This window comes from Hyperoodon ampullatus (genome assembly GCF_949752795.1).
Source record: "Hyperoodon ampullatus genome assembly, chromosome: 12".
Taxonomy (NCBI): domain Eukaryota; kingdom Metazoa; phylum Chordata; class Mammalia; order Artiodactyla; family Ziphiidae; genus Hyperoodon; species Hyperoodon ampullatus.
In genome coordinates this window covers 21,048,003-21,071,815 of record NC_136925.1, presented here as the reverse complement: position 1 = coordinate 21,071,815, position 23,813 = coordinate 21,048,003, and the positions used below count along the sequence as shown (strand labels likewise).

The 23,813-nt window shown below is 40.1% G+C and overlaps 1 protein-coding gene across 3 annotated transcripts in view; it reads left to right on the top strand.

Moving 5' to 3' along the window:
* Nucleotides 1-23,813, top strand: part of RARS2 (arginyl-tRNA synthetase 2, mitochondrial) — a gene marked incomplete at its 5' end in the record, with an annotated part of 81,405 nt that overhangs the window by 5,659 nt on the left and 51,933 nt on the right. For all 3 annotated transcript variants that reach the window (XM_079716452.1, XM_079716451.1, XM_079716450.1), the window contains one exon: nucleotides 17,704-17,777. In XM_079716452.1, the coding sequence (XP_079572578.1) occupies nucleotides 17,704-17,777 (74 nt within the window). The remainder of the gene's footprint in view (nucleotides 1-17,703; nucleotides 17,778-23,813) is intronic.

Below are 23,813 nucleotides of genomic sequence, written 5' to 3'. Positions count from 1 at the left end.
TCCAGAGTAACTTGAGAAACAGCTGTATAAACAGGTAATTTCAGTGCAGTCTGTAACCACTATGTTAGAAGCGTTTGTGAAGTCCTAAGGGAATATGGAGAAGACAGCTTCTTAGTGTCAGAGAAGGCTGTGTTGGGGCTCAATCCTGAGGAGAGGATGTGTAGAAGTGTACTGAGTGAGTAGAGTGAGAGCCTGGTGGGGATAGGGTGTTTCAAGAAGAGCATGTGCATAGACACTGACATGGTAGAGCATGGCATGTGCATGGAACCACAATATTTGGGTGTGACTGACTGTTTAGAGTACACCTCTGATGCTCACTTCAGCAAGTTCTACTGATTCTGTCTTCAGAGGAACACCTTGAATTCATCCACTCTTTTCCATCGCTGCTGTCCCTTCAGTCCCACACCCCAAGCCAAGCTGCCATTATCACCTACATCAGCTGCTTACACCAGCATTCTGATGGGTCTTTCTGTTTCCTTTCTTGCCCTCTCTCCAATCCATTCTCCTTATAGCAACAAAAGTGACTTCTAGAATGTAAATCAAATCATATCACTTATCTGTTTAAAACTACACAAACTCACTGCCAGAGCCTTAACATCTTTCTTTCCAACCTCAATTCATGCCTCTCTCCCTTCTGTCTGTAGGATGGTAGCCACACTTAAGTTTCGGGTTTTCCAACGTAGCAGGTTCTTTCCATTGCCATTACATTCCCATTGCATAGATTATTCCCTGTGCCTAAAGGAAATGATTTTATACCATGACTTCCTATGCCAGATGGAAGTTTCACAGAGCAATACTTTATAATGTGTGTGCATTCTTCTCTATTCTGTGCTGCTTCATTTTTCCAAAAAATGCTGGTTGGGACTCACTGAATTTCTTCCCAACTGACAACCTATAGTTTGGAAACTATGTCCTCCAGTTATCCTCTATCTCAGTCCCTTGTTTGCTTCTGTCATAACACTTATAAGAGTTAATGATTATTTGGTCTTGTGTTACTTGTTTTGATGTATATTTCCTCTATAAGCTTCACGAAGACAGAGAGTATATTTAATTCACTGTTATTTTCCCAGATCAGCGAAGTGCCTGAAACATAGCTGTTGGGATATAATATAAAGCTTGCAGCTTCACCAAATGAGTTCATAATCTTAAAGCTGTGAGATGACATGGTGGAAAGAATTCAAATTCCAGCCCCTTCACGAATGTGACTGACTTACTCTTGGCAGCTTTTAATTAACCCATCAGCTATCAGATGATGGTATTGATTTCTCGTTTACAGGATTATTGCAAGGATTAATGATGATGATGATAATGAAGAAGATAATAGTAACTATTTGTGGAATACCTTACTGGTACCATGCAGTGTTTTGCTGAACTTTACAGGGCTATTGATCAGGTTTAATGAGGTAATATTAACAGAAAGTGCTTAGTGTGGAGGACTGTGAGGGGTTTGTGATTTTACCCTACAAGTTAGTCAGCCATAGTTCATGGATGGTGGCAGAAAATATGAGAGCCCTGGGCGAAATAAAAGGCTTTTATTATTTTATTATTCCCAGCAAAAGTAGTAGCCAGAGTATCAACATCTTCTTGTATGGGTTCCCCAAGCTGCTCTTCTTCCCAAAGGGCACGGTGAAGAGGGTCAGATGATACCTGCCCAGGCAGTGTGTGTGTTATATAGGAGAGGACCCTGAGACCTTTATAATGGCAGCAGGCATGTTCCGCTTTGTTCTGATGTGGGACACTATTTCTGTCTCACAAAGCTGTTTGTTATATAAACCTCTTTGGAAAGATCGTCCAGAACAAAGAGCAGTTTGGGCTTTGCTTACAAGACACGCAGAAACTTAAGAGTCCCATAGAGATTTCTCTCCCGACCCTTAGCACAGTGCTATGCAGATAAGGTGTGCGGTACTCGATATTATCATCTCACTTAATCATCTCAATCATCTTGTGCTCTTGGTAGCATTATCTCCATTTTATAGAGGAGGACCCTGAGACTCAAGAAAATGAAAAGAATAATCTAAAGTCACAGAGCTACAAAATTGTGGAGTTCAGTGACTCAAAATCGAAATTCTTTGGATTCTGTAGAATGACTTTTGTACAATGTTCAGCACTGTCTCTGCCTCAGAAACAGAATGACAGAGGGTAGATTTGTTTCCCTTTCTCACTTCCTTTTCATTTAGGTTTTGATGTTAAGTTTAGAATAAATTCAGCTGGTTGATTTTAATTCCTTTTCATTTTGAAGTATTTTCAAACTTAGAGAAAAGTCATGAGAGTAGCACAAAGGAACTCCACATACCCTTATCCAGATTCACCAATTCACATGTTACCACATTTGCTTCATCTTTCTCTCTATATCTGTATAATCTGGTTTCCTGTATCATTCGAGGGTGGGTTTCATAAATCATGCTCCGTAACCTCCTAATGCCTAATTGTTTACTTCCTAAGAACAAGGCTTACCTTATATAATACAGCTACTAGATTCATATCACACTGATACACTTTTTTTGTCTTTTTTTTAACATCTTTATTGGAGTATAATTGCTTTATAGTGTTGTGTTAGTTGCTGCTGTATAACAAAGTGAATCAGCTGTATGCATATGTATATCCCCATATCCCCTCTCCCTCCCACCCTCCTTATCCCACCCCTCTAGGTGGTCGCAGAGCACCGAGCTGATCTCCCTGTGCTATGTGGCTTCTTCCCACTAGCTATCTGTTTTTACATTTGGTAGTGTATATATGTCAGTGCTACTCTCTCACTTCTTCCTAGCCTACCCTTCCCCCTCCCCCATCCTCAAGTTCCATTCTCTACGTCTGTGTCTTTATTCCTGTCCTGCCCCTAGGTTCATCAGTACTTTTTTTTTTTTTTTTTAGATTCCATATATATGTGTTAGCATACGGTATTTGTTTTTCTCTTTCTGACTTACTTCACTCTGTATGACAGACTCTAGGTCCATCCATCTCACTACAAATAACTCAATTTCGTTTCTTTTTATGGCTGAGTAACATTCCATTGTATATATGTGCCCCATCTTCTTTATCCATTCATCTGTCGATGGACATTTAGGTTGTTTCCATGTCCTGGCTGTTGTAAATAGAGCTGCAGTGAACACTGTGGTACATGACTCTTTGAATTATGGTTTTCTCAGGGTATATGGTCAGTAGGGGGATTGCTGGGTCGTATGGTAGTTCTATTTTTAGTTTTTTAAGGAACCTCCATACTGTTCTCCATAGTGGCTGTATCAATTTACATTCCCACCAACAGTGCAAGAGGGTTCCCTTTTCTCCACACCCTCTCCAGCATTTATTATTTGTAGATTTTTTGATGATGGCCATTCTGACTGGTGTGAGGTGATACCTCATTGTAGTTTTGATTTGCATTTCTCTAATGATTAGTGATGTTGAGCATCTTTTCATGTGTTTGTTGGCTGTCTGTATATCTTCTTTGGAGAAATGTCTTTAGGTCTTCTGCCCATTTTTGTATTGAGTTGTTTGTTTTTTTGATATTGAGCTGCATGAGCTGCTTGTAAATTTTGGAGGTTAATCCTTTGTCAGTTGCTTCATTTGCAAATATTTTCTCCCATTCTGAGGGTTGTCTTTCTGTCTTGTTTATGGTTTCCTTTGCTGTGCAAAAGTTTTTAAGTTTCATTAGGTCCCATTTGTTGATTTTTGTTTTTATTTCCATTTCTCTAAGAGATGGATCAAAAAGGATCTTGCTGTGATTTATGTCATAGAGTGTTCTTCCTATGTTTTCCTCTAAGAATTTTATAGTGTCTGGCCTTACATTTAGGTCTTTAATCCATTTGAAGTTTATTTTTGTGTATCGTGTTAGGGAGTGTTCTAATTTCATTCTTTTACATGTAGCTGTCCAGTTTTCCCAGCACCACTTATTGAAGAAGCTGTCTTTTCTCCATTGTATAGTCTTGCCTCCTTTATCAAAAATAAGGTGACCATATGTGTGTAGGTTTATCTCTGGGCTTTCTATCCTGTTCCATTGATCTCTATGTCTGTTTTTGTGCCAGTACCATACTGACTTGATTACTGTAGCTTTGTAGTGTAGTCTGAAGTCCAGGAGTCTGATTCCTCCTGCTCTGTTTTTCTTTCTCAGGATTGTTTTGGCCATTCTGGGTCTTTTGTGTTTCCATACAAATTGTGCAATTTTTTGTTCTAGTTCTGTGAAAAATGCTATTGGTGGTTTGATAGGGATTGCCCTGAAACTGTAGATTGCTTTGGGTAGTCACACTGATTCACTTTTATCTAATTTACAATCCATTCTAGTTTTGTTGATGTTTTTCAACAGCCTTTTTTTCCAGTATAAGCTCACAAACTGCATTTCATTGTTATGTAATTGTTACATTTTAAGGGCCTTAAGCTCCCCTCCTTATTAATTTATATCTATGTAACTTGATAGAGGAGATACACTGCTAACTGTGAGTAGAGGAGAGGCCTCCTTGACTGCTGAGGAGTTTTGTTGTCAGATCTCAGGTGTGACCTCAAGGAGCAGTTAAACTTGTAAAGTTGTTGTCATCCAGTCCTAAGCTGAAATATCTTCCCAACATAAGTATTTCAGCTTAAAACTGGTTACGTTGGGAAGATTACTCATCCACATTCAGATGAGCTACAGTAACTGACTGAATTATCTAGGTGTGTGCTTTGCTTCTCACCTATTCTCACAGGCCCACTAGCATTCAGTTCTGCTTCAAACCACAAGTTCTGTAAGAGCCATGCTAAATTTCTTTCATTATAAATAATTGCAAATGACTTGCCCATCAAATCATTTGGAAGTTCTTTTCTGAACCCTGGAGTTTCCGTTGATACCTCGTTTGCTGACTGCTTGAGCCTTTGAGCTAATTCAGACCTGAAGAATATCTCTGCAGATGTGGGAGTACTCGTGCATTGGCGCTTGGTGGCAAACATCCACAGCTGACCTGGTTATATTAGAGAGTCAGAACTGAGGAATGACCGGGGGTAATTGGCAGTTTAAGTAATTTAAGATCTGGAGGAGTGATTGATAATCTTTCAAGAATTTTAAAACTCATTGCCTTGTAGACTTATAAAATACAGAACTAATTTTCATAAGATATCAGTTCTGCCACCGACATGTTTGGTTACTAAAGCATAAGGATCTCTTTTTCATCTGCAAAATTAGGGTTTTTATGTGGTTATTGGAGATTTTGATCTTGAACCTGGAAAGCTTAGCTCCTAAATGAATTTAGAGCCTATCTAGAGCCAGACTGATAGGATATTTTTTGGCTTTGTGTTCAGTACCTGAGTACTAAGCGTAAGACTTATGTGTGCCTGTGTGCCAGGGAAAGAAATGGTTGAGACCTGCCCACAAGCTGATTAATTAATGGCTCTCTCTCATGCTGGGTACCCTAGAAGCCAAAGATTCTATTACATTTGAATCTTTGACTTCAGGTTGCCAAATCCAAGGCTTAGAATTGTACCTGGTACATTGTGAGCACTCAGTACATATTAGCCCTTATTAAAGTATACATGAGAATCTCTGGTCTTAGGTTCCCAAACCAGATCTGGCATATGTATCTTTTCACTTTTGACACTCCCTTTAAGAAGTGCTTCTGCTTTCAACCTCAGATTTCCTCTTCATTCAGGTGGAAGTTATTTAGTTTATTTCTCAAGGACTGTGACTAATATTTTGGGGTTTTTTTTTAAATATAAATTTTATTTATTTATTTTTGCGTTGCTGCATGCGGGCTTTCTCTAGTTGCGGCGAGCGGGGGCGACTCTTCCTTGCGGTGCCTGGGCTTCTCATTGCGGTGGCTTCTCTTGTTGCGGAGCCACGGGCTCTAGGCACGTGGGCTTCGTTAATTGTAGCATGCAGGCTCGGTAGTTGTGGCTTGTGGGCCCTAGAGCGCAGGCTCAGTAGTTGTGGAGCACGGACGGGGCTTAGTTGCTCCGCGGTATGTGGGATCTCCCCGGACCAGGGATTGAACTGTGTCCCCTGCATTAGCAGGCAGAGTCTTAACCACTGTACCACCAGGGAAGTCCCCTGTTTTGTGGATTTTTTTTTTTTTTTTTTTTTTTTTTTGGCAGTACTCGGGCCTCTCACTGTTGTGGCCTCTCCCGTTGCGGAGCACAGGCTCCGGACGCGCAGGCTCAGCGGCCATGGCTCACGGGCCCAGCCGCTCTGCAGCATGTGGGATCTTCCCGGACGGGGGCACGAACCCATGTCCCCTGCATCGGCAGGCGGACTCAACTACTGCGCCACCAGGGAAGCCCTGTTTTGTGGATTTTATTCCTCTGTTTTTAGCTCTAAAGTTTTGAGCCTTAGTCTTTTATTATTTTATTTTCAACTGAGTAAACTTTTGGCATATTCTGTAAAAAATTTTTCTTTCACTAATCTGAGGCCTCAAGTAGATAGTTATCGATAGGCTCTTGTTTCACCTGTGGTAGCACCCTAGATGAAGCCCAACACCAGGAGAAACACCTTTACCTAAAGGGGAAAAAAGAAATCTAGCTAAGGAAACTCATAGGTCACATTGTCATCAGAGAAAACACTAAGTTCAATCTCAGAGACAAGTCCTATTATTTCCAGAATAGTTCTGAACCTGTGAGACTGTAGGTGAATTAAAAACCACGCCCTCTGACATTTGACAGTTGTTCCTTTTTCTTGGTTTCTTTGTCTGTGTGCGCCCACCCCATTTGAAAGATACTCCTCGAATTAAGATCCCTCAGTAGTTTGGGCACTGATCAGTTAAAGTGGAAGGCAGCTGGTGTCTCCCTCTGCCGTGCTTCTCAAGCTTTGTCTACTTGAGACTGGAATCACCTGAGAAGCGTTGGAAAAAATACCTAAGCCCGGGCCCCTTGAGCTGGGGTGGGATGGGGGCCTTGAAGTTCTCAACCTTATCAGGGGATTTTGGTGTTCATCCGGGCTTGTTATAACCACTAGCCAAGGATGGCCAAGAAGCAGAAAGGTGTAGTTCAGTGGTCCCCACACTCTACCTCACGTTAGAATCAACCCCCAGAACTTTCTAACATCTGTGTTGCCCAGGTCATACCCTGTATTAATTAGACAGAATATTTGTATGTGGAAGCCAGACATCGGTGTTTTCTAAAGATGCCTGGGTCATTCCCATGTGCAGCAAAATGTGAGAACCCCTGGTATAGTGACTAAGAACAGAAGACACGTAGGTTTAAATCCAGCTTCTCTGATAGGTGTGTAAGTTCACTGCGCTTCATCTGTAAAATGTGGAAAATTATTTAGCTACCTTGCAGGCTTGTCATTAAGGGTCAATGAATTCATATAAATAGGGTACTTAGAATTGTGTTTGTATTGTATGCATGCAGTATTCATTAGTCATTATATTATCTGTTAGAGTTCTGAGGATGGGGTATTTTGAAGGCCCTCTCCACACCACCACCACCCCAGAGGCTTTCTGGTGTTGGGGACCTAATTACTATCCATTACCCTAGGTGAAAGCTTTAGCACCTGTATGATCAGGCCATTCAAGATGGCTGTTCCCTTGCTCTCTGTATATTCCCTGCTGACCAGTCACTGCTTCACTCACATAACTACCCAATCCTCTTAATTATAGGGCTTAATCAGTAACTGCCTACTTGCTTGCCCCCTGCCTCAGCTGCTGGTTTTTCTGGTAATTGTTGAGCCAACCTGACGTCAATTCCCCCTATAAATGGTAGCCTCCTTCTCTCCCAAGTAGCGAAGATGGCTGCCATGTCCTGTCCGCTGTCAGCCATACACAGCGGGGTGTTGCTCCGGACCTCTTGCTTCAGACGTGTAAGATCCTCTCTCCGATAAATCAGTAGTGTCTCTGTAGCTGTCTCTGGGCTCTTTCTTTGGTCTCCAGGCTGGGCATCCAGCAAGTCCTGCAGGGTGCAGCCCAATAGCCCCACATGAAGTTAAATAAACAGAAAGCTATATATCTGAACTATACTGCTTAATTTTTAGTAGGAATTCCTTAACAGTAGATACTTTTATAAAGTGCTTTGGTAAAGAAAAAAATCTTTCTCATTTTTGCAGAAATACTACCTGCTTATTGTAAAGAATTACAATACAAAGAATTTAAAAAATAAAGTTATCATCACTAACATTGATTGGCCTCTATTTTAGATACATTTCTTTGCAGATATACAGGCAGAAAAAAAGAAGGAAGATGGGAAGACAGAATAGATATGCTTTTTATAAAATTGGACTGTATTGTAACAAGCTTTTATTTTCTTAAGTTTTACAATGGAAAATGTCCAACTGCTAAAAGTATAATACTATTATGATTCCCCACGTACTCATAACCTAAATTCAGTTTTAAGTAAAAAGTATTAAACACAGTTTAGCTTGAATATAACGAAAAAAAGAATCCAAAGTGCAATTCAAAGAATTATTGATCAATTTCCTAAACGAGTCCTCTACAGTTAAGAGATTATGAAGCACATCACAATTTGGAGCTTATTTTTTTAAATCTTGATTTTTCAGAGACTCCTAGATACAGAGAACAGATTGATTTTTTTTACCAGAGGGGAGCGGGTAGGGGGTTGGACAAAATAGGTAAAGGAAATTAAGAGGTACAAACTTACAGCTGTAAAATATGTTAAGTTACAGGATGTAACATACACATAAGGAATATAGTCAATAATACTGTAACTTTGTATGGTGACAGATGGTAACTGCACTTTTTGCACTTATTTTGGTGATCATTTCATGCATCATTGTGTTGTACACCTGAAACTAATATAATACTGTATGTTAATTATAAATTTAAAAAAATCTTGGTGTTTCGGGCTTCCCTGGTGGCGCAGTGGTTGAAAGTCTGCCTGCCGATGCAGGGGACACGGGTTCATGCCCCGGTCCGGGAGGATCCCACATGCCGCGGAGTGGCTGGTTCCGTGAGCCATGGCCGCTGAGCCTGCACGTCCGGAGCCTGTGCTCCGCAACGGGAGAGGCCACAACAGTGAGAGGCCCGCGTACCGCAAAAAAAAAAAAAAAAAAAATCTTGGTGTTTCAGATTTAGGCAGTATCAACCCTTGCCATGAAAGAAGAGAACATTAGCACTCTTATAGTTGGTATAACTTCCTCTACCTTTCCTAATTTGTTTCAGTAACTTTCTCAAAGTTTGTAACACTTAGTCTGTTTATTAATGGTATTTGTATGACTTGTCTCTTACTCACTTTATTTTGAATTGGATACATTGCTTACCACCAATCCTTTTCCTGATACATGGCTTAATTGTCTGGATTTCTTTATAAGTAAATTTTTCAAGAAGGGGTTTATTTTTTTTAACTTTTTTAAGAAATTATGATTTCTCAGATAAAATAATCCTAGACATATCAAAAGGAGGGTTAATAACTAGAAAATTAGCATGTTTAGAAATATGAAAATAATAAATTTAGAAATAATATTAAAATCTTCCCTTTAGAAATAAAGCAATAACACCAGATTGTTTAGTTCTGATTTTTGATTTTCCAAAGTCTGATGCTACAGATGCAAATGTCATATAACAATCTAATGTTATTTTAATTTTTTTCCAATTTTCATATGTTGGCAACTAATTCAAATTAAGAAAAGAACTGAGCAAGTGAAATAAGCAAATCAGTTTGCAGCTTCTCCAGTAGATGAATTTTGCCCTATACAATATCATTGCTAAATTATTTACTTTAACCAGATCATGATCTTTGTGATTAGGTAATGTGGCTACAAAGTAAAGTACATTTATTTCATCTCTGGAGTTTTCTTGATTGGGTGCTTTATTTTTGAAATTTAGTGACTTGACCAGGATGTGTCTCAGTGTTGAATTTTCTGTATTATGTTTTCCTGACATAGTCATTTATTTTGATCTATAGATTCCATTTGTTTCCTTTTGGGGGGGGAATATTTAATCATGGAGAAGAATACTGTTAGTATCCATGTACCCTTCACCCTGCTTGAGCAATAAACTATTACAAACACTATTAAAATCTCCTGGGTACCCATCCCTTGATGCAAACCCTCTTTCCTCACATATGAGGTTTTGTTTATCATGCCTGTGCATGTGACTTACTACCTAGGAATGTATCCCTAAATAGTATTCTTTTGCAAGTTACTAAATTTTATATGTGGGAATCAAACTGTAATTATCCTTCAAATATCCTTGGGGTCTTTTTTGTTTGTTTCCTTCAAATTTTAAAAGAGATTTATCCATAATGGTGCACAGAGGTCCAGTTCTTTCATTTTACTGCTGAGTGGTGTAACATTGCAGTCATATACAACAATTTAGATTTCGTTCTTAATTTCAGGGATGATTTCCCTTTTATTGGCTATTATGCCCAATCTCCTATCACCTTGGTCACACCTGGTTCTAGCTGCCACTTAAGTGAACAGTTTCACATGTGCTTCCATGCACTTACTGTTAACAGCACTTCCCGCCGTCAAAAAGCCTGCTACCAACCCATACTTGGCTCAAGCGTGGTGGAGTGAACACCCTCAAGGACACCCCCCAGTCACTGGGGGATAGAAGCGCCTGCTCCCTATTTTTTGATAGACACTTTGATATACATTGTGTATACCTCTTGAAAAGTACGATAGAGGGCTTCCCTGGTGGCGCAGTGGTTGAGAGTCCGCCTGCCGATGCAGGGGACACGGCTTCGTGCCCTGGTCCGGGAGGATCCCACATGCCGCGGAGCGGCTGGGCCCCTGAGCCATGGCTGCTGAGCCTGCGCGTCCGGAGCCTGTGCTCCACAACGGGAGAGACCACAGCGGTGAGAGGCCCGCGTACCGCAAACAAAAAAAAAGTATGATAGAAATTAAGGTCCTATTGCCTATAGCAGTGAACTTGATAGCACAATCTTGTATTTACTTTTTCTCCTCTCTCACTCTCCCCAGTATATCACTTCTGCCCTCAGCAATCACTTCCCAGATAAACTACGTGCACACAGTCCTTTCCCCAGGCCCTGCTTTTTGGGGGATCCAAGATATATATCTATGAATACTTTTATTTTTGGGGGGTTTTATTCATTCATCTTGATGGCTTCTGGGAAATAAGACTAAGGTAGGAGCCCTGCTAAATAAGGGTGCTCCATTCTGCTTGAGAATCTTTTGTATCTTTCTTGACTATCACTGTGAAGAGTGTGGCTTTGTGCTTTGTCTCTCTGTCCTTAATGCTGCTGGAGAACCAATGTACCTGTCTTGTCAAAGAAGCAGCTTGCTTCTTTGCTGCTGCTCTTTTGTATTTTAGGGACACCAGTTATCCTAAGGTTGGATTATCTTGTACCCAATTTTATTTATCTTTGATCTCTTTATGTTTTTTAAAATCTGTATTATCTGATTATCTTAGCCCTTATATGTTATACTTCTATTTTCAATTCTGAGTACACTCTTCCTTTGTGTTTCCTAATTAATAGTTCTATAATAAATGTTTGATCATCAATTTATTTAATCTTTAGACTCCTTTTTTATCTCACTCTGTTGTTTTTCCATCTTTCAGTTCTTGCTTATTCACAAATCTGGAAGCCCTTATGAAGAATGTATTGTTATAGTTTTCTTGTAGAGTTCTTTGATGTCCTGTATGCCACATTCCTTTCATTCTTTTTCTTTCAGTCCCTGCCCCTCCCTCTCCGTATCTCTATCTCTTTCAGTTTGTTTGTCTGTTTTTGATGCCGATTCTTTTTCATTTACCAGTGCTTGACAGCTCTGCCCAGACTTTATATTTGCTTCCGCACTGTGTGGGTGACTTCTTCACTCTCCACTTCAGAATTGTTCTTGGCTCACCTCACTTTTGTGATTACAAAAATATAAACTCTGCAGCTTTCCACTCCTCTTTTGTCTCTCCAGGAGGTCGTGGTGACCTGTACATGTTACTCCTGAATTCTGACTTGGCATATTTTTGCTAGCTAGTTCTGATATTTTTCCATCTTCCTATAAAAGTTCCTCCTCTGATTCTTCCTGCCCATGCAGCACAACATCAGGATTTACTCCCTGTAATTGGGGAATGTATTGTGTTTCCATTGGGGAGGCCCTCAGATTCTGCCCTAGAAGCTTCACTTGTGCTGGAAATCACTTCTCTCTTTTCCTCATTCTTTCCCGCAGTTCTGTAGCATCTCTCAGTCACAGATGAAAAAAATAATGGAATTCATTCAGTGTTTTCTCTCCAGATTTGGGTATTAATGAGAATTGTTAATTCAGCTTAGGAGCCTTGCCAAACAGGGCTGCCCCATAATCTGGTGTATCTTTGCTTGGTTACCACTTTTGAAGTTTATAACTTTGGGCTATGCCTATCATGTGTATTTTTTGCTGGAGAACCAACCAGCCGGTGACCTACCTTCCTTTCTTTCTCCTCTCCTTTCTTCCTTCCTTTTCATTTTAATTTGATAATGGGTAGGAAATGGGAGATTATGTAAAGAAGACTTCTTTCTACTACTTAATCCCAAAGTCTTTTTGGGTTTTGTTTTTAATTGTGGGAAAATACACATAACATAAAATTTAACATCTTTTTTTATGGTTTGTTGTCTTATTGAAGTATAGTTGATTTATGATCTGTTAATTTCTGCTATACAGCAAAGTGATTCAGTTATACATATATATACTTTTTCTATATTCTTTTCCATTGTGGTTTATCACAGGATACTGAATATAGTTCCCTGTACAGTAGGACCTTGTTGTTTATCCATTCCATATATAATAGTTTACATCTGCTAACCCCAGCCTCCCACTCCATCCCTCCCCAAACCTCTCCCCTTTGGCAACCACAACTCTATTCTCTATGTCCGTGAGTCTGTTTCTGTTTTGTAGATAGGTTCATTTGTGTCATGTTTTTATATTCTACATATAAGTGATATCATATGGTATTTGTCTTTCTCTGTCTGACTTACTCACTTAATATGATAATCTCTAGTTGCATCCATGTTGCTGCACATGGCATTATTTTGTTCTTTTTTATGCCTGAATAGTATTCCCTTGAATATATGTAACATCTTCTTTATCCATTGATCTGTCGATGGACATATAGGTTGCTTCCATATCTTGGCTACTGTGATTAGTGCTGCAGTGAACATTGGGATGCATGTATCTTTTCAACTTAGAGTTTTCATCTTTTCTGGATATATGCCCAGGAGGGGGATTGCTGGATCATATGGTAGTTCTATTTTTAGTTTTCTGAGGAACCTCCACACTGTTCTTCATAATGGCTGTACCAACTTACATTCCCACCAACAGTGTAGGAAGTCTCCCTTTTCTTCACATCCTCTCCAGGATTTGTTATTTGTAGAGTTTTTAATGATAGCCATTCTGACCAGTGTGAGATGATACCTCTTTTTATTTATTTATTTATTTTTTTTTGCGGTACGTGGGCCTCTCACTGTTGTGGCCTCTCCTGTTGCGGAGCACAGGCTCCGGACGCGCATGCTCAGCGGCCATGGCTCACGGGCCCAGCCGCTCCGCGGCATGTGGGATCTTCCCAGACTGGGGCATGAACCCGTGTCCCCTGCATCGGCAGGCAGACTCTCAACCACTGCGCCACCAGGGAAGCCCCTGCATTTTATTTTTGATTCGCATTTCTCTAATATAAAGTTTACCATCTTAACCATTTTTAAATGTACAGTTCAGTGGCATTAAGTACATTCACATTGTTATGCAACCATCACCACCAACCATCTCCAGAATATTTTCATCTTGCCAAACTGAAACTGTCCTTATTAAACAGTTACTCCCCATTCCTCCTTTCTCCCCAGTCCCTTTCTTTTTGGTTTTTTAATTTTACGTCATATAAGGATGTTTCTTTGCCTTTGTAAAATTACTATTGAAGGTATTTTCTATTTTGGTCTTCGCATCTTCATGTGTATATAACTTGGTCTTAGAATTTACTTTTAGGGGCTTCCCTGGTGGCGCAGTGGTTGAGAGTCCGCCTGCCAATGCAGGGGACACGGGTTCGTGCCCCGGTCCGGGAGGATCCCACATGCCGCGGAGTGGCTGGGCCCGTGAGCCATGGCCGCTGGGCCTGCGCGTCCGGAGCCTGTGCTCCGCAACAGGAGAGGCCACAGCGGTGAGAGGCCCGCGTACCACAAAAAAAAAAAAAAAAAAAAGAATTTACTTTTAGGAAAACTTTGTTCCTACTGACTTGCTGGATCTCTTACGAGGTAAAAAGTGCTGTGTAGATTCCCTTTGCACCTTGGTTGCTAAGAAGCCTGATTATCTTTAGCTTGAGTTTGCTGGCACAATTTTATACCTCCATTTTATTTTTATGGTTTAAGCCCCCTCGTTGGGGGCGGTTTGCTCTTTTGGAGCAAATGAGGTATGGTAGAAGAAATAAGCTTTAAGTAGTTTTTAGTTTGTATCAGAGAATTTTTTGTGTTGGTCCTAGGTAATATGTTTACACTCCAAAGTCCACAACTTATTTGTGAGATAAAGATTAAAAAATTGGGGCTTTCCTGGTGGTGCAGTGGTTGAGAGTCTGCCTGCCGATGCAGGGGACACAGGTTCGTGCCCCGGTCCGGGAAGATCCCACATGCCACAGAGCAGCTGGGCCCGTGAGCCATGACCACTGAGCCTGCGTGTCCGGAGCCTGTGCTCCGCAATGGGAGAGGCCGCAGCAGTGAGAGGCCTGGGTACCGCACACACAAAAAAAAAGATTAAAAAATTGGCCTATGTTGAATGGAAAATGCACAATGTAAGAGGTGTGAGTTGTCAGTTTCAGCTTTATTCAGGGACCTTACTGATGACTATATCCTGAGAGACAGCCACTCAGTAGCTCTGAGTAAACTCCGAAGAGATAGGGGGAGGAGCCAGTTTAATCATGATTGTTGGCTGGGGAATATGTGCAGTCAGGCTTACATCTCAGTAAAAGATGACAGCTAGTCACAAGGAACAGATATCTCTGTTAATGATTTTGGTGCTTTTCTAGATATGGGAAGATGCAAGAATCTGGTTATTAAAATTCTTCCTGAGATGTACATAGAACTATCTGAGGGGCCTGTTTTTCCACAGTGCAGTGTGCCTCATCCTGTTTTTTGTCCTGAACTCCTCTCAGGGTTCATTATCGGTCAAACTGCAGTGGCTAATGACTTAATCCATGTGTAACTGGATGGTAAACGACGTTCTTTTTTTTTTTTCCAGCAGAATTTAGTTATATCTAAGATAGGCAGAAGGTCTTTTAGGAGAGGGTTATGGGTAAGTTTGAAAGACACTATGTCCAAAATGCAGGATCTTATTTCCCTGACCAGGGATTGAACCCATGCCCCCTGCAATGGAAATGCAGAGTCTTAACCACTGGACCGCCAGGGAAGTCTCCCAAAATAAAACCTTTTAAAGGAAGAAGGAAATAATATTTATTACGTGCTTATTATGTGACACAATTTTGTTAGTCCTCACAAGAGCCCTAGTTTATTATTAATAGATTTATTATCCCCATTTTTCAGATGTGAAAACTTAAGCTTGTTGATGTAAAATGACTTTCCCAAGGGCTCATAGACAGTAAAAGTGGAACTGGAATTTGAATTTTTTTAAGATAAATTATAATAGAATCTTTATTACTGATGTATCTGTTTTGGCAGGAACATTTTGTAATATAAACATGAACAGTTACAGCCTTTATTCTGTAAGTGCTTTGGAAGTATTTATCCACTTCTGGGAAAGTATCTTAAGGAAAAAACTTTTTTTGTAAAGGATACAGTAATTCAGTTCCTAAAGGCTAGAATTTAAAAATAAAGACTGGGGCTTCCCTGGTGGCGCAGTGGTTGAGAGTCCGCCTGCCGATGCAGGGGACACGGGTTCGTGCCCCGGTCCGGGAAGATCCCACATTCCGCGGAGCGGCTGGGCCCGTGAGCCATGGCCGCTGAGCCCGCGCGTCCGGAGCCTGTGCTCTGCAATGGGAGAGGCCACAACAGTGAGAAGCCCGCGTACCGCAAAAAAAAAAAAAATAAAAAAAATAAAGACTGTACTCTGAGATTTAAATTTAAAAAATCAACATATACTTGATGAGCAGAAATATACAGAGTATCTTAAAGGTAAATGACAGCCCCTGGTCTGCAAGTTTTGACCTTTTTTTACGTTAATGAAATTCAGCAAACGATTTCTTTTGATAATAGGGTAAATATTATTACTAATAATGGAGATAGTGACTTTAGTTTTATTCCTTTCCTTCTGAACACTTACAGAACCCTCTGAGGAAGATTAAGATTGCTTCTTCTTACATTCTTTACTTTTCCTATTTACCCCATTACTCCCTTTCCCTTCTCTCTCACCAGCCATGACTTGTCCATTGCAGAGGCTGCATAAGGATTGAGGAAGTGGGCAAGAAAGATGAAGACAGTTTTAAATTCATCATGACTGTACTGCTATTTTCACTGTTTCGTTTTCATGCATTTCTTGTTGAAAGGGTATCGATATAACATAGGGGTTGAAGGTAGGTTCTGGTTATAGATAGTTTGTGTTTACATCCCACCTTTTCCACCTAAGCAAGTTACATGAATTCTCTGTACTTCAGTTTCATCATTCATGAAATGAAGGCTATAATAGTATGAAAGTCATAGGATTGTTTCAAAGAAAAATTAGGCATAATTTGAGTTCCTGATGAAGGCAATAGTTCACAGCTATGACTGTGCATTACAGTCATTCAGTGAGCTTTTCAAAAATACAAGTGAGTAGGGACTTCCCTGGTTGCGCAGTGGTTAAGAATTCGCCTGCCAATGCAGGGGACATGGGTTCGAGCCCTGGTCCAGGAAGATCCCACATGCCGAGGAGCAACTAAGCCCTTGTGCCACAACTACTGAGCCTGGGCTCTAGAGTCCGTGAGGCACAACTGCTGAGCCTGCATGCCACAACTACTGAAGCCCACACACCTAGAGCCCGTGCTCCGCAACAAAGAGAAGTCACCTCAGTGAGAAGCCCCCGCACCGCAACATGGAGTAGCCCCTGCTCACTGCAACTAGAGAAAGCCTGCGCACAGCAACGAAGACCCAATGCAGCCGTAAATAAATAAATAAACAAACAAACAAGTGAGTAAACTTTTGATAGAGCCTGGGGGTCAGATTTCCCCCCCATTATGTATTTGTTTGCTTGTTTATTTATTTTTTTTTAAAGATTTTTTGATGTGGACCATTTTTAAAGTCTTTATTGAATTTGTTACAATATTGCTTCTGTTTTATGTTTTGGTTTTGTGGCCCTGAGGCGTGTGGGATCTTAGCTACCTGACGAGGGATTGAACCCGCATCCCCTGCATTGGGAGGCGAAGTCTTAACCACTGGACCGCCAGGGAAGTCCCTGTTTGCTTGTTTATTTAAATGGCATGAGATTTTTGTTTCTTTTATTCACTGCTGTATCCCCAACTCCTAAAACAGTGCCGAACACAAAAAGATTTTATGAATGAATTAAAAAGCAAATTATCTTTGGTCCCAGCAGTTCATCCCTTCTCTTTTTGTAAAAATAAATAAATAAATAAAAAGTTTTTAAAATTTATAAATATAAAATGCATCCTTTTTGGTAAACAGTTCTATTTGCCAATTTATGGTCAAACCCTTTTCTCATCTTCAACCCCTGGCAACCACTGCTCTAATCTTTATCCTTACAGTTTTGGGTTTTCTGGAATGTCAAATAAACTGAATCATACATTATGTAGCCTTTTGAGTCTGGCTTTTGTCACATTGCATAGTGCATTTGTAGCTCATTTGTGTTGTGTCTCAATATTTTTTTTCAATTGTTGAGTAGCATTCTATTGAATCTGGAACAACTATATTAACAATCTTGTGCTGTTTGTTCTTTTTGATTTTTAGCTTTCAAGAGTGTTGGATCTTCCTCCAGAATACTTGATCAAGTCAATATCTGCAGTTCCAATTTCCAGAAAAGAGTTAAGTATAATATATTTGTAATGATCTAGAATGTTGCTGGCTTTGTCAATATACAAAAAAAGTTACTCTTCAATTTACAGAATAGTCCTTGAAATTAACCTTAATATATCATTTAACCTATTATTCCCATGGATTTAAATAATAAAATTAAAATCTGTATTTTACATACTGACATGGCAGATTATATTAGTATTCTCATGTTGTTTTGATGTTTATTCTAATAACTATAATTATGGCAGTCTTTAAGAAAAATTTGGAATGAGGTTCGAATTTAAGTCTGTAACAGCAAATAAAAGAACTAAGATTGTAGTTAGATTGTAGTTAGAAAATCAGGTTTTGAAGGGATCTTAGAGGTTTTGCACCTATCTAACACTTGAATACTGTTGTGCCATATTTACCTGCTAGATTTTTTTTTTTGCAGGTTTTGGTTTTTTTGCTTGTTTCCATTCGAGGCCCCCCCCCAGTGATAGAGAATTACTGGTTAGGACTACATACAACCTATAGTTGCTTCTTGGATTCAGAGAGATATCTCTTTTGTTTGGTCATTCTCATTGATACCTGTTTACAAGTTGGCTAGAAAACTTCAATACTTGGATAAAATACTCTCTCAGTTAATTAATAATGACAAGAAATTAGCTACATAGTAGGCATTTAAGCCCTAAGCTTAAATTATAACTGTACCATTATGATATAATTATACCATTATCATTATACCATTATGTCCTTGTATTTTGTCCTGTAAACTTTGTCAGGATTTTAAGATTGAGTAGAATGAATGTTCTTTTTCCAAGAATAGGACAGAGAGATAAGTGGAAAAGAAAGAGAAAGGCTACATATGGCCTTGTAAAAGAAAGCATCTTTAAAATGGCCTGCTACAACTTCATCTCTACTGAGTTCCAAGAACAGAGGCAACCACTGACCAAAAGATGGGCCATATAATTATATGTAAATTGATGTAGTGTTGCAAACCAGTTACCTATTTCATAAAATCTGTAAAGGACATTTTGCATAATAATGGGAATGTCTCCGTTTTTATTTTGTTTCAGAGACCTTTAATAAGCTGAACCGTGTTGGCCCATTGTTTTGTTTGTCTTTTTTTTTTCTTAATTGAAGTAACATTGGCTTATAACATGATATAAATTTCATGCGCACAGCATCCTCTAAACAGTGTAGCGTGCTCGCCACCAAAACTGCAGCTTCCATGTGTCATCATGCGGTTGATCCCCTTCACCCATTTCACCCTCCCCCCCGCCCCACCCCCCTTCCCCTCTGGTAACCACCACTCTGTCTCCGTAGCTGCATGTTTGGTTTGTTCACTTACTTTGTTTTTATTTCTTATACGCCACATATGAGTGAAATCATACAGTATTTGTCTTTCTTTGTCTGATTTGTTTCATTTAGCGTAATACCCTCGAGGTCCATCCGCATTGTCCCAGATGGCAAGATGTCATCTTTTTCTATGGCTGAGTAGTATTCCATTGTTTACATATATACCACATCTCCTTTTTTACAATTTTTTATTGGAGTACAGTTGATTTACAGTGTTGTGTTAGTTTCAGATGTACAGCAAAGTGAATCTGTTATACATAAACATATATCCCCTCTTTTTTTAGATTGTTTTCCCATATAGGCCATTACAGAGTATTGGGTAGAGTTCCCTGTGCTATACAGCAGGTTCTTATTAGTTGTCTCTTTTATATATAGTCGTGTGTGTATGTCAGTCCCAATCTTATCCCTCCCCCACCTTCCCCCTGGTAACCGTAAGTTTGTTCTCTACATCTGTAACTCCATTTCTGTTTTGTAGATAAGTTCATTTGTTCCCTTTTTTTTAGATTCCACATATAAGCACTATCATACAATAGCTGTCTTTCTCTGTCTGACTTACTTTCACTTAGTATGATAATCTCTAGGTCCGTCCATGTTGCTGCAAATGGCATTATTTCTTTTTTATGGCTAAGTAGTATTCCATTGTATATATGTACCACATCTTTATCTATTCATTTATGGACACTTAGGTTGTTTCCATGCGTTGGCTATTGTAAATAATACTGCAGTAAACATAGGAGTGCTTATATCTTTTCAAATTAGTGCTTTCATGTTCTTCTGATAAATACCCAGAAGTAGGATAGCTGGATCATATGGTGGTTCTATTAACTTTTTGCGGAATCTCCATAGTGGCTGCACCAATTTACATTCCCACCAACAGTGTATGAGGGTTCCCTTTTCTCCACATCCTTGCCAACACTTATTTCTCACCTTTTTGACAGTACCTATTCTGATGTGAGGGCATATCTCATAATTGGTTTGATTTGCATTTTCCTAATAACTAGTGATGCTGAGCATATTTCCATGTGCCTGTTGTCTTGGCACCTCTTTTGAATAAGATTTTCTTTACCTGCTTGCAGTTCCTTTGGGTAGCTCCACTTTAACAATCTGAAATACCAGGACTTTGGTTTATAGAAAATAAATATTGGGGAGGACCTTAATTTTTCTAGGCTACCAGTCTAAAGTTCTCCATATTAAATTTGTTTACAACAAAGGAAAACCCTAGCTTTGCCTTCATAAACCCAGTTATTCTTTAGAGTACTAAAACAAAGCCTAAGTGTTCTTGTTTTTGGGGTTGTTTTTTTTTTTTTGGCTGTGTTGGGTCTTCATTGCTGTACACAGGCTTTCTCTACTTGTGGTGAGCGGGGGCTACTCTTCGTTGTGGTGCGCGGGCTTCTCATTGCAGTGGCTTCTCTCGTTCCAGAGCACAGGCTCTAGGCATGTGAGCTTCAGTAGTTGTGGCGCAAGGGCTTAGTTGTTCCACGGCATGTGGGATCTTCCCAGACCAGGGATTGAACCCGTGTTCCCTGCATTGGCAGGTGGATTCTTTTTTTTTTTTTTTTTTTTTTTTTTTTTTGTGGTACGCGGGCCTCTCACTGTTGTGGCCTCTCCCGTTGCGGAGCACAGGCTCCGGACGCGCAGGCCCAGCAGCCATGGCTCACGGGCCCAGCCGCTCCGCGGCATATGGGATCCTCCCAGACCGGGGCACGAACCCGTATCCCCTGCATCGGCAGGCGGACTCTCAACCACTGCGCCACCAGGGAGGCCCTGGCAGGTGGATTCTTAACCAACTGCACCACCAGGGAAGTCAAAAGCCTAACTTGATTCTAAAATGCTATAACATGCCAGGAGAATTAAGAAATTTTATTTTTGTTAATTTGGTTTATTTAATGTGATATGAATCCATTTGCTCAGGTCTCCTAATTCAGTTATACAGTTGTCCCTTGAACAACATGGGTTTAAACTGCATGGGTCCAGTTATACGTGGATTTTTTCAGCTAGCCTGAACTATGGTACTACATGATCCATGGTTGGTTGAACCGTGGATACAGAACCGTGGATTTGGAAGGCTGACTGTAAAATTACACTGGGATTTTCAACTGCTCGGATGGTCAGTGCCCCTAACTCCCCCCAGTTGTTAAAGGGTCAGCTGAATTTTTTTTTTTTTTTTTTTTGGCCACGACATGCAGAATCTTAGTTCCCTGACCAGGAATTGAACCCACACCCCCTTGCAGTGGACGTGCAGAGTCTTAGCCACTGGACTGCCAGGGAAGTCCCAGCTGTATTTTCAACTGCGGTGAAATTCCTGTTTAATACTGCTTGTAGTAGACAGAATTCGTAACTTTGTTACCAGCCAGTACTTCTCAGTTCTATGGATTTCAGTCTGAAACCACAGCAACTTCTCAGAAGTAGTGGGGAAGTAGCTATTGCTTTTTAAACTTATTTTTTTAATTATAAACGATATGAAAGTAGAGGGAATAGTTTAGTGAGCCCCTGTGTGCCCATCACTCACGATCATTAGCACATGGCCAGTTTTGTGTTGTCTACACCCCTACCCACTCTCCTTCTTCACAGTGGACTATTTTGACAGCTGCTTTTCATAGTCTAGATGTTATGTCATTTTAAAGGGATTTTTTAAAATTAGTTTTTCTGTCATGAAAGCAAAACATAACCTTCAGGAAATTCAGGAAAATACAGAAGAATAAGAAGAAAAAATCCCCAATACTCTTACTACATACAGTAAGACAACTGATGTTAGCAATTTGGTATATCTTTTGTCTTTTCTCTTTGAATATGTCTTTCAGCCTTAAAAAAGTCATAGCTATAAAACAACTGTATGTATGATTTTGAATCCTTTCTCTTGGCATCATTTCTTTGAAAATACCACTTTTTAACAACGGCTTACTCTTAACTCGGCCCTGTTGATGGACATTTAGATTGTTTCAGTTCTGACTTTTCACATAGTTCACATTCAAGAATTGCCTTGGGCTTCCCTGGTGGCGCAGTGGTTGAGAGTCCGCCTGCCGATGCAGGGGACACGGGTTCGTGCTCCGGTCCGGGAAGATCCCACATGCCGCGGAGCGGCTGGGCCCGTGAGCCATGGCCGTTGAGCCTGCGCGTCCGGAGCCTGTGCTCCGCAATGGGAGAGGCCACAACAGTGAGAGGCCCACATACCTCAAAAAAAAAAAAAAAAAAAAAAAAAAGAATTGCCTCTCCAGGATGTGGAGAAAAGGGAACCCTCCTACACTATTGGTGGGAATGTAAATTGGTAAAGCCACTATGGAAAACAGTATGGAGGTTTGTTTAAAAACAAACCAAAAAACCCCTCAATTCCACTCCTGGGCATATATCCGGAAAAGACAAAAACTGTGATTCAAAAAGATACATGCCCCCCAATGTTCATAGCAGCACTGTTTGCAATAGCCAAGACATGGAGGCAACCTAAGTGTCCATCAGCAGAGGAATGGATAAAGAAGATGGGGTGTGTGTGTGTGCGCGCACGCACGCGTGCGTAATAGAATATTACTCAGCCATAAAAAAGAAATGAAATATTGCCATTTGCAGCAACGTGGATGGACCTAGAGATAACCACAGTAAGTGAAGTAAGTCAGACAGAGAAAGGCAAATATCAAATGATATCACTTATATGTGGAATCTAAAAATACAAATGAACTTATTTACAAAACAGACAGACTCACAGTCACAGCAAACAAGCTTATGATTACCAAAGGGGAAGTGGGGGAGGGAGGGATAAATTAGGGGTTTGGGATCAACAGATACACACTACTATATATAAAATAGATAACAACAAGGACTTACTGTATAGCACAGGGAACTATATTCAAAATCTTGTAATAACCTATAGTGCAAAAGAATCTGAAAAAGAATATACATATACACACACACGTGTGTGTGTGTGTGTGTCTGTGTGTAACTGAATCGCTGCTGCACACCTGCAACTAACACAATATTGTAAATCAACTCTACAGTACTTCAATTAAAAAAAAATTACTTCACTAAATAGATAAAGCAAAAGTTTCTTGTGGGTGTATAATTAAAATCTCCCAAAAGGGAAAACTGGGATCAAGTCTGGTTGATTACCCTCACCTCCCTAAAGCATTTACTTCTCTATGGGTCCTTTCATATTAGCAAATAACCCAGCACCGACTTCAGAATTTGTGTTTTAAATATCCTTAGTTTAATAAATTGGTGTTAATCATTATTATTGGCCTAAAAGGATGATTTTTTTTTTTTTTTTTTGCGTGGTACGCGGGCCTCTCACCGTTGTGTCCTCTCCCGTTGCGGAGCACAGGCTCCGGACACGCAGGCCCAGCGGCCATGGCTCACGGGCCCAGCCGCTCTGCGGCATGTGGGATCTTTCCGGACCAGGGCACGAACCCATGTCCCCTGCATTGGCAGGCGGACTCTCAACCACTGCGCCACCAGGGAAGCCCAAAGGATGATTTTTTAAATTTGTCCTTATACCATTGAACTACTTGAAAATATTTTATTGATAATTTTTTAATTGAATTAGTTTATTATTTATGTCTCAAATAAAATTTTGGATACTTCGTATTATTAACTTTTTAAACCATCTATAGAAAATCATGTGACCTGTTTGGGTTTTCCTGGATGTTTGAGAGCCATCCTGTAGGTGTATGGTCATATTAAACCTTTTATAAAGTATCCCACACAGGGAAGTATATTGA